General features: G+C 38.0%; 1 protein-coding gene across 4 annotated transcripts in view; it reads left to right on the forward strand.

Moving 5' to 3' along the window:
* LOC150075057 (transducin beta-like protein 3) overlaps window positions 1-12376 on the forward strand; it is a 472089-nt gene that overhangs the window by 409230 nt on the left and 50483 nt on the right. Inside the window, exon 20 of one of the 4 annotated variants that reach the window (XM_090388931.1) lies at window positions 3023-3181. In XM_090388931.1, coding sequence (XP_090245057.1) covers window positions 3023-3181 — 159 coding nt within the window. Of the gene's footprint in view, window positions 1-3022; window positions 3182-12376 lie in introns of those variants that run through there. The other 3 variants (XM_090388932.1, XM_090388933.1, XM_090388934.1) reach the window with 3 other exon arrangements.

The raw sequence follows: 12376 nt of genomic DNA on the forward strand, positions 1-12376 counted from the left end.
AAACAAATCATTTCATATTTCAAATATGACTTTATATAAATCTTTGATTTTGATATGAAATAGAATATTTGGATGTAAATGTTTGTAAGGGAAATTACAGGAAATAAAATGCTCTGGTTTTATTGCAACTAAAGCCTTTTATTTTATTTATAAAAATAAATTATTTTTTCTGTGTCTTACAAAGTGAACAGTTAACACTTTTTGGTTTTTTATCAACAAACAACTAATTCAGACATATTTCAGCAATTTATTTATTTGTCAAGGATTTGAGTAGAATTTTCATTACTGTAAGTTAGCCAATCTCTGCAAGTAATTCAGTTTATCTTCTACCTGCTCATATTCTTGCACAAAAGTGGCAACCAAGTCAACCATCATATATTCTCTTTTTCCCCTCTAGACGGACCTGCCTGTGCAAGCCAGGTCCCTCTTCAGTCCATCAAACGAAAACCACATGATGGGATGACTGCAGTGGAATGGGGAATTAAATTGCATTTAATTCCCAAAATGCAGTTTGTAGTTTTAGGTGATTGTTCAAGAGCTGAATAATGATGATTCCATATTCTTATAGAAAACTGGGGATCGCACCCTCAATTGTCATTCAGTTATGAAGACAGTCTGCAAGGGTAGAACAGTGGTATCATCACCGTCCTCCCCACACCAGGTGGAAAAGGCCCGGTTCGAATCCCTTCGATGACATGAGGAACTTTAATGGGCTTTTTTCATTCCGTGGGTGAGTTAGTCGGTCTGAGCCGTAGATAGCAAGGCCCCCCCCCCCAGAAACTGGGGTTTTTCGTCCAGCAAAACAGACAAATCAACCATAGAATACATGCAATTAACAGACATAAGACACACAGCACGGCAGATGAATTTAATTATTAGTTTGGCCAAAAAATAATAGTAGTAGTTATGAAGACAAAAGATGGCAACATAGTACAACAACCAATCATTGTCATGATTTCTGTCCTCAAAAAAGCAAAAGCCATCTTTGCCAGAGCAAAATGAGGCAATACATGAGAGTAGTTCTACTCCTCGCAATGTGACGGGGCATGTGTTGTCAGAGTTGAATAACGAAGTACCCATGTGCCTAAACAGTCATCCCTTGCAAGAAATCTTCTCACTCACAGAAAAGACGGTCATTCGCCTAATCCAACAACAATAAATTTTGACATTCCTGAGAATTACCTTCACCTGATACTTCATGATTCAGGTGCGGATGATCCAGACAAAATTCTGGTTTTAGGTGATAAAGAACTTCTTGGTTGAATTGAACAAAGATACAATTTATGGAGATGGTCCCTTTCAGAAAGTTCCAAACATATTTTACCAACTGGTTACGTGGCATTCCAAGGTGAGTAACTCATATCCGCCTTGTATTTACATTTTGTTACAGGAAAAGAACTTGGATACTTATAATAGAATGTTTCAAACCATGAAGTTGTTGGTTCAAAATCTGTTGCCTCAAAAGGTTTTAAATGGCTGTTGAGAAGGCTTGCATGAATGCAGTGAGGATTGCCTTTCCACACACTGAGGTCAGAGTGCTGTTTCCATCTGTGTCAGAGTCTCATCAGGAAACTCAGCAATGTTGGCTTGAAGGCTGAATTTGAAATTCATATAAATATAAAACTGAAGCTGAAGTCTCTTGCTAAATTAACCTTTGTCCCAGTCCGGAGATGCGGATGAACTTGGCACCACATTTCCAGACGAAGATAGCTATGATGAGGTGCTGACACACTTCTTTTTCACATACATTGAGGGTGCAGCAGGTAGAGATCCCCAGTTTCCAAAAAGAATATGGAATTATCATGATGCAGCTCTTGAACGGTCGCCTAAAACTACAAACTACTGTGAGGGATTTCACAGTGCACTTAATTCCCTATTGCTGGTCCCACAGGAACTAGTTATTGTTGGTGAATCTATTGTCAGGGAGATGGGGAATATATTATGCAAAAAGGAAAGGTGGAACAGGCCAGGGACAAAAGTTGATGATGATGTAGAGCAGATATCATCTTTTAAGGGCACAAATGGTAATATTGTTGTACACATTGGCACTAATGACCTTAAGAGTAAGAGATCTGCAGATTTACTTAACAAGTACAGGTCAATGTTGAAAAAAAGTTGCGAGCTAGAGGTTTTTTTTTTTTTTTTTTGCTGATGCTCTATAAGCTTGCTTTCTTGCATCATATGCCTCAACTAATGGTAATGCTATCCACTGCAGTTAACCCAGTGTATGGTTTTTGTTTGATGGGCAGAAGAGGGATCTGGCTTGCCACAAATCGATACTGGCTAATGCACAGGCAGGTCTTCTAGAGGTGAGAAAGAGAGGATATGATTGGTTGACTTGGTTGCTACTTTTGTGTAGGAATATGAACAGGGAGAAGACAAACTGAAATACTTGCAGAGATTGGCTAACTTACAATAATGAAAATTGTATTCAAATCCTTGACAAATAAATAAATCATTGAAATATGTCTGAATTAGTTGTTTGTTGATAAAAAAACTTTGTAAGACAGAGAAAAAATAATTTGTTTTTATAAGGCTTTAGTTGCAATAAAACCAGAGAATTTTATTTCCTGCAATTTCTCTTACAAGCATTGGCATCCAAATATTCTATTTTATATCAAAATCAAAGATTTATATTAAAGTCATATTAAAATACATCGTATAGAAGTAGAAATAAAATATATAAATTCAACATTTTGTTGTGTTTTTAAATATGAAAAAATTTGTTTTTTGTGAACTAAAAATAATGTGAGCATTTATCTGTGTGAGCAATTTTCCATGTGGGTATTTTTCATGTGTGCATTTATCTGGTCACCCAAAAAAGCACACCAAAGTCACTCTTGCCGAAATGATCCAGTAAGAATGGTATTAGGCATGTTCCATATACAGGGTAAACTGGAACCTGTCTAATCTCTTAATTAAATATTATATGCTTGTTTGAATTACTTTATCTGTTGTATGAGAAATTGATGTTTAGGACAGCCTAAATACATGTGCTTTTTTTTTTTTTTTTTTTTTTTAGAAGTTCTCTTAAACTACATATCCCATTGGAACACCAGTGGGAAAACTTGGACTCAAGCACAAATTCTGATGAAAATCATTTTAAAAAATTATAATCCAGATGATATATTAAAGTGGAAAAATGGCACAACAATACTGGAGAGCCTTTTGACATATTCACGTAAGTATAATGAGCATTATTATTTTTATATATAAATTAACAGAAATGCACATTGAAATCAGTGAGAAACTTCATATGAACCAATGACAAAAACCATAAAATTAAAAATATTATTACTCTAGAAGTCATTATTAGTATCTTCTGTAAGATTAATGTACCGTTGTACATTATTGGTAACATTTTATTACAGCATCATGCATTCCTTAGTACAGCCACTCTTTCTCATAGATGATACCCATAAACCTGTTTGCATAAAAAAAAATTTTTTTTTATATATTTTTTTATTGCTATTATTTATTTATTTTTAAATAATGACCACAAACATGAAAGGTATTAGAATGTACACTAGTCCAGTACACTATATGAGTTGAAGGCAGATGATACTTGTTGACAGTAATTTCTGTATATTTTCAGGAAATACATTTGTACTAAGGTTGAACAGAACTAAAAGGGATAAATGAGGGAGAGGAGAAGTTCCTTGAGTTTGCAGTTGAATTGTGAATATGATGCTGTTTAATTGAGGCACACGAATTTGATGCTGTTTAATACGGTTTTTTCTTCTCTTGAGTTTATGCATACATCACCTCATGAGCCACATTATGACCACCTACCTAATATGATGTTGTTGCTCCACGTGCAGCCAAACAGCTCATACCTGGCAAGGCATGGACACTACAAGATTTCTAAATGTGTCTTGTGGTATCTGGTACCAACACGTTACCAGTAGATCCTTTAACTCCTGTATGGTCCATGGTTGAGACGTCGCAGATCGGAGTTGCTGTTCCAACTCAAACTACATATGCTCGATGGGATTGATGTCTGGGGAATTTGGAGGCCAGGGCAATACCTGGAAGTCTATCTCATGTTCTGCAAACCAGTCTCGAACAATCCGGGCAGTGTGGCATGGCGCATCATCCTGCTGAAAGACAGCACTGCCAGAGGGGAAGACAGTTGCCATGAAGTTTTATACCTGGTCAGCAATAATGTTTAGGTGGGTGGTAGACGTCAGAGTGCCCATCACGTGGATGACTGGATCCAGGGTATCCCATCTGAACATCACCCAAAGCATGACACCGACACCACCAGCTTGTTTTCACCCCATGGTGCATCCAGCCCCCCATCACTTTCCCAGGTAAACGAAACATGCGTACCTGGCCGTCCACACAGTGCAACAGGAAACATGATTCATTGGACCAGATGACCTTCTTCCAATCACTCTAGGTCCAGTTTCAATACTCGCGTGCCAATTGTAGGTGCTGTCACTGGTGAACCATGGTTATACATGGGCACTTGGTAGCCTGTGGCTACGCAGTCCCATTTTCAGCAGTGTTTGGTGAACCGTGTGTTGTGACACAACACTCTCGTCACCAGAATTCCAGTTACTGGCGAGTTGCGCCACAGTAGCCCTTCTGTTGCCACGTACCATCCGGGAGAGCCTTCGCTCACCTCGAGCATCAATGAGCTGTGGTCGTCCAACAACTCACCAGCAGTTTGTGGGTTTCCCTCCTCAGACCACTTTTGGTAGGTACTAACCACAGTTGACTGTGAGCACCTCACCAGCCGTGCCGTTTCGGATATGCTCTGACCCAGTCATCTGGCCATTACAATTTGGCCTTTGTCAAACTCGCTTAAGCCCGCTGCCTTTCCCATCTGAAGAACAAGAGTAACACTGATTAATGGAGCTCATTATCAGGTGTTTTTTATACCGTGTCCTGACCTGTGCCATAGTTCACCTGCAGTTGCTTCGATTTGCACAACGACTTGGTGGTCATGTTTCGGCTCATTGGTGTATATAGGCGATGCGGTTTGTCTGCGAGTTTTTCAAATTGTCACAAATCTTCAAAAAATTTTCCAATATATTTATTGAAAAAAATCCATGTATAAGTGGACCCACGCAGCTCAAACCCATGTTGTTCATGGGTCAACTGTATATATATATATTTATATATATATCTATATATTTCCAGTATCTCTCCATATTGTTGTAGTTAAAGAATTGGATATTTTTCATGTCAGTTTCACTGTGAGAACCTACTAGTCACTATTATAAATGAAGAATTGATATACAGTGTTGTTGGTTGGAGAACTGACAAGTGCGTAATCAAGCATGATCTATAACAAGTTATTCCAAGTCATTATTAGCATTTTAATAATTCCACATAACAGTGCTAAGCATCAGAGAATATTTAACAAGGCAAGGAAAAGAAAAAAATCTGAATTCAGATCTCTTTCTTGTGGTTTTTTTTTTTTTTTTTTTTGGAAATATTATTGACAGTCACGTTTGAACAGCAATTCCATTATTATAAAATGAAACTTTGACTCGACATGTCCAAAGAGGTGCAGAGCAGTATATTTCTAGAAGCAGCCATAATTAATTTATGTCTAAAAAGTCCACAAAACAGAAAAATGTTAGTTAAACTAAAGGTTAAAAGCATACTGTTCTGGTAAATGATCTTGTGGCTGTATTTTAAATAAAAGGTGTATTGTATCATTGAAATTCAATTTCTAGTGCAGTGAAAGTCAAAAATGGCATCTATGAAGAGGGAAGTGCAAAAACATGAAGAACTCCCCTATAACACAAGGAAAAATGTATGATGGGGTAAAGGAGGTACCAGATTTTTCAGTCTTTAAATTTTGTTGAGGAGGAAATGGACACACTCGTCAAAAGCCTTTCTTTTCGAAAAAGGTTGCATTCAACACTGAAAAAACTAAGCCCTCAGCACTCTAGAAGGATCCACCAAACCCAAATAATGGCCAAATTTCTACTGGAAAATTTTGTATTCCAGCAATAAATGGCTCTCCCATTTGCTTTTACTTGCAAAAAACACACCTAAAGGCAAACGAAAACCCATCTGGGCATAATATTATTATAATATGGGATGGACCTGCCCATGTTTGATGAAATAGCAGAACATGTATAGCAAACTCTACCATTTTTTATACATAAAAAATTTTATTTGGTGAGGGGGGAATCATCAGTGTAGTTCAGCTAATTTCTGGGAATTTACAGGTTGCTGGCAGTCATCATGGAACAAGTAAATATATTTCTGATGCGCTTGCACTATATTTATACATAGTAAATACATGGGTTGTGTTAGGATAACTGAGAGTAAGAATAGGTATATGTATACTTGCATGTACACCAATGCTAGGAGTATAGTAAATAAATTTGATGAATTTGAAGTGCTGGTCAAGACATCAAAAGCCGATATTGTTGGGATATCAGAGACATGGTGCCACATGGATATAAGCAATACAGAATTGGAATTTGGGGTGTACAGAAAGGACAGGAAAGGAGGAGGGGTTTATACTATTAGTTAAGAAACACATAAAATCTAAAGTAGTGCAATGTTGAGTCAGTGTGGTCTGACATAAGCACTGGGAAAGAGAAAAAGAGAGTAGGTGTGTGTTATAGACCTAATAAATCTGATGAGTTTAATGAGCAATTGTGCAGAGAAATAGTGTGCCAGTAAATCAGAATGTCTTATAATGGGGGATTTTAATTTTCCAGATATTGACTGGAACTTGTGGGTTGGTCACTCGCACACTAGGAAGACTTTTATTGGATGACTGTTTTCTATAGCAACGTGTTTGAGAGGCAACCAGAGGGAATAATACTCTTGATCTGATTATCAGAAATGATTCTTCATGTGTTAAGAATCTGCAGATAAAGGAACCACTAGGTGGCAGTAATCACAGTGTACTAATGTGGAATTTACTTAAAGATGTAACTACCATCAGATGTAAGGGAAAGGGATTTTGCTTTCGTAAAGGTGATTATAGTGGTCTCAGAGAGTTTTTAAATTCTGTACAGTGGGATCAACGATGTTGTTACCAACGGTGAATTCTAAACAGAAAGCGTTCAGGGACTTAATCTTGGAGGGTACTAGGCTTTTCATTCCAACAACTAAGTTCAGGGTTTAGGCCTAAATGGATATTAGATAAATTAAGGCAGCTCAGGGCAGAGAAGAAAAATGCATGGGGTTCATATAAATTATCAGGCGATAAAGAAGCCTATGGCAGATATAAGCTAAGTTTAATCAGGTCACAAAGGAGGTTAGGCAGAGAAACCTTTGGAAAAGGATGCAAAGAAAAACTGGAAGGAGTTCTTTACTTATGTAAACTCTAGAAGGAAAAGAAGAATCAGATTGGTCCACTTAACATAGATGGTTTGACTATTGATGATCATGTTCAGGTAGCTGATAAACTGAATGATGTTTTTGCATCTACATAAACAAATGAGGAGTTATTCAAGGAGGAGGAGGAGAATGCCAGAAGTTTATCAAAATCTAACAGGGAGCTAAATGATTTTGTGATAACTGAGCAAAGCGGAGGAGATATTGTTGAAGTTAAACATAAGGAAGGCACCTAGGGTGGATGGGATCTATCCAGTTTTATTAAAGGAGGCAGCAAAGGAAGTAAGCAAACCCTTAGTCATAATTATGAAAGCTTCCTGCAACTCAGAGGAGGTCCACATGGACTGAAGATAAATGTGTCCCCAATTCGCAAAGGGGGGGGATCAATGGATGAACATGGGTAATTACAGACCTATTAGTCTAACTTTTCTTCCAGGGGAAATAATGGAGTCACTGGTTAAAGAAGCGATGCAGGATCATCTAGACAAGAGTGCAGTTATAGTTCAAAAAGAGCATGGATTTGTTAGGGGGAATTATTGTCTGACAAATTTGTTTGAATACTATGATGTGATCACAAAGGAAATGGATGCAAAGAATAATTTTTATATCAAATATACTTGAATTTTAGGAAATCTTTTGAGACTGGCACATGGAAGACTACTGTACTAATTGGAGCAGTATGCATTAAACGCAAGTTGGCACAATGGATAGAATGGTTGAGTGATGAAGACAGAGTGGTTATCAATAGATACTGCTCTTCGTGGAATAATGTTATTAGTGGAGTCCCTTAGGATTTAGTGTTTGGCCCATTGTTTTTTTTTTGGTATTTATCAATGATATTGATGATGGTGTATATCAGGCTTAATGTTTAAGTTTGCAGACGATACAAAGGTTGGCAGGGTTGTTAATGACAGTAATGATAGTACACTACTGCAACAGGATCTGGAAAAGTTGAGCAGATGGGCTGAGAGGTGGCAACTGACGTTTAACATTGACAAATGTAAAATACTGCATATGGGTAGCAGTAACCTCGGAGTAGTTTATCAACTGGGTAGTACTACACCCAGGGTAGTGGAGAATGAAAAGGACGTGGGAGTAATTGTGCAGTCAGATATGAAGTTTTCTGAGCAGTGCAAAAAAGGCTACAAGAGTAGCTCATGGTGTCTCGTCAGTGATATACAAAAGGGATGATTGTCCCCTTGTATAAGGCAATGGTCAGATCACACCTTGAGTACTGTATACAGGTCCGGAGGCCTCATTTTAGGAAAGATGTAGAGCTGCATGGAACGAGTACAGAGATGGGCAATGAGATTCGTGAGTGGAACAAAGGGTGTTATCTTGGTGTTATCAAGAAAGGCTTAAGTTCTGCAAATTGCAGCTTCTGGTGACAAGGCACCTGTGAGATGTTCTGATTGAGGTGTATAGGGCTTTGAATGGATTGAGCAAGCTAAATGCTAATGGGATTCTTCCTCTTACTCAGGGCCCCGTGTGACATGCAATTGTGATCGATCATTTTCTGTGTGCTTGAACTGCAATTGTCTAAAAGTGATTTATAATTCTTTTAAGTTCCTATCTTTAAGAAATTTATTTATTTATTTAATATCAGCTTCTGTAACAAAAGTACCTGTACAGAGCAAGAAAGAAAGGTCACCTTTCTTCATTTTTCATATTTCTATTACTAGCACTTATTACTTTATGCTTGGTCACACCAGGCACTGTTCCTGCCTCCCCATGGTGGGAGCGGAAACCTTGGCAGAACAGTTATTCTGCCAAGGGCCAAAAGGAGAAAATATGGAATAAAATGTGTTTCTGCCTCTAGAGCAGACAAGCTCTTGGCCAGAATTAGATGTTGAACATGACGCGTCGCAACCCAAGAGGTTTAAAACCAATTCCTCAGTGACAGACTTTCCTGCATTTTTCATTATGCACTCTCGTGTACATCAGCCTCTCAGTAAGTTGTCTTCGTTTCTTATCCAGAAACACATGGCAGGATCTCCGAAGACAGTCAAGGGACTGCAATCAGTGGACCTGCTAGTGGAAACAATAAACATAGACATTCCGAGAAACTGCTAAAACTTACAAACTTTGCTGGAATTCCAGTAAAAGTTTCTTCCCATGCAACCTGAAATACATCTAAGGGTGTTATATCCAGCTAGGATCTATTGAATGTCAAGGAGCAGATAACTCAAGAGCTTCAAGATCAAAATGTCATTGCTGTGAAAAGAATTATGGTTAAAAGAGACAATACATTCACACTTTCAAGGAATATTATTCTAACCTTTAACAGGTTATCTACTTTGCTGCATTAGACCGTACATTCCTAATTCATTGAGACGTTATAAGTGCCAAAAGTATGGCCATTCTCAAACAGCGGGCAGAGGAAACCAAGTTTGTCCTAATTGTGGGTTCTCTGATCATACTCCACCACCAAATAAGGAGGATGCAGAAAGGTCAGGGAATGACCACCGCATATTCCGGAGCAATATGGCCTTAGTTGCTAATGCTCCTAACAACAACATCTGATCATACTGAAAGTGATCACTCGGGAAAAGAAATGATCTGCCCCAACTGTAAAGGCAACCATCCTGCTTATATAAGGACATGTGACAGATGGAAAACTGAAAATAAAATTGTAAAAATTGTGAAATAGAAGATCGAAAATAAAGTAACTTTTCAAGAAGCAAGGAAATGTATTGCTCCCAGTATGACTAAATGTGCATACGCCAGTGTTACGCAAAAATATCAAACTGATGCTACAGTCCCTTCAAGCACTTCAATCTCTGATTGGGCTTAGACTTTTCTCTCAGCAACAGTCCAATATCCTTAAACAGTTGAACCAGGCAAGCAATACTGCACTTACAGTACCAGCTACATCTCCTTCTCCTCCCCCAGAGAATGCTTCTACATCGAATAGTCGAAGCTCAAATTTAAAAAAAATAATATCCAAGAAACAACTATGGATAGAATTGACTCGTCCAAACAGAAAGAACCAATCTTAGAAATATATGTGGAAGAAGATATGGACACCGGTAAGCCATTCTTCTCGAAAAAAAGACAAAACAAAGCCTGAATGTCACAAGCCAGTCACATTAAAAAAAACAGTCAGATACAGGCTTCTACTAAACACCAGTAATGTCTTATATTCTACAGTGGAATTGTAGAGGATTTTGTAGCAACCTTAATGATATTCAAGTCTTAATTAACTGCTACCCTCCTGTTGGTTTCTGTCTACAGGAAACCTATCTGACTTCTAAAATTTCTACCAACATAAACTATGCCATCTATCAAGAATATTTAATACTTCAAATGCCGCCCACAGGGGTGTGGCCGCCTTAGTCAACTTAAAGATCCCGACCAAGCAAATTATTTTGCAAACTGAAATTAAATTGTTGCTGTGTGTTTGATAATTCAGATTGTGTTAACACTAGTATCAGTCTATCTTCCACCAGGTCATACCTTCTCTTACCAAGATCTTGAAAACCTGCTAATGCAGTTACCTTCCCCTGTCTGTGTGTCTCTTGGGGGATTTCAATGGCCACCACCCCTGATGAGGGTTGACTAAATTAGATAGGCATTGCCGAATAATTGAAACCTTTTCTGAATAAGCAAAACCTTACTGTTCTTAATGCTGGTGCACCCACTCACATACAGTTACCAACTGGACAAACTTCTGCAGTTGATCTATCAATATGTTCCCCGATTCTATTTTCAATCATAAAATGGTCTGTTATGGATGATCCCATGGGCAGTGCCATTTTCCGATTATTTGTGATATGTTCACTGCACAACCATGTTTAGCCCAATCCTTCAGGAAATGGAAGTTCTCTCAAGCCAAATGGGTCAAATTTCAGTCAGTTGTCACCCTGGATGAGCAATACAGTCAGTCCTCGTATAACACGTGTTTACACTACACAAATCCAATCATGCACGATTTATAAATAGGGGAACGATATCTTATATAACACGAACCGAATTCGCTTATGCACGATTCGCCTTTGTGTTTACAAGAAATGGCAGTCGAACGCAGAATCACCCCAACCGAACGCAACACCGATAGGAATGAAGAGAAGATTCCGAAAATATATTTGTTTTTTATATCAGTGAAGGGGAAACACATTTCACCATAATAACGTAAAAACCAACACAATTCCAGCTATCGGTATTATCGCAAATGCAATTAGATCGAGTTTACTACCAGTTTATAACAGATTCCACTAGCAGAAACGCAACTAGAAATTGTTTTTATTGTTTTATGGTAGTAACCCCCAGAAATGTGCTTTAGTAAAATGTGAGGTGTTAATAGTGTATCTCTGCCTTTACGGTGTTGTTTATTCAGTTGCTACACGCACCAGCTTTGTTTATGTGTGTATGTGTCGAGTGTGCCTCCTCATTTTGTAATCGTGCTTTATTCCCTAAAAATGAGTAAAATACTTAAAAGGTGTGAAAAAGAAGCATCCTGGTGAAGACACTGCAGATTCAGAGAGAAAAAGAAAAGCAATATCGATAAACAGAGGCGGACTGGGTCAAAAATTCTTACCCGGGAAAATTTATAGTGGCCTCATACTAGCGTTTATGGCCAAAATCACACTGGCCTCAGGCCCACTGGGGTTTCCCCGGAAAGGCTTATGGCCAGTCCACCTCTGTCGACAGAGAAAAAATAAAAAATATGAAATTGTGAAACACTTTGAGCGAAATGAAAGACCATGTGATATTGCACGTGCTACAGACCTAAATGAGGCAACGCCGAGAATTAGAAAGAATGAAGAGAAAATAAAAACAACTTTCATAGCGGGAACAACTCAAAGTGTAATTAAAATCCATTAGATTAAGACACAAAGAATTGGAAGAGATGGAATGGCTGTCATCTGTTTGGATAGAAAATCAAACAAAAAACAAGTCTGCTTACGATAGAAGCAAAAGCATTAGCAATATTGTATTATGTAATAGTCGTAATAAAATACTTACGTGTTTTATTACGATTATTTATTGTGTTTGGTAATGTTTTGGTTACAAATGTGTGTTCAATCTTGGGTGGTTGACACCTAACCCTATTTTTCCC

Source organism: Mastigoproctus giganteus, chromosome 14 (assembly GCF_048544385.1).
Source record: "Mastigoproctus giganteus isolate SK-2022 chromosome 14, ASM4854438v1, whole genome shotgun sequence".
In the NCBI taxonomy this organism is placed as follows: domain Eukaryota; kingdom Metazoa; phylum Arthropoda; class Arachnida; order Uropygi; family Thelyphonidae; genus Mastigoproctus; species Mastigoproctus giganteus.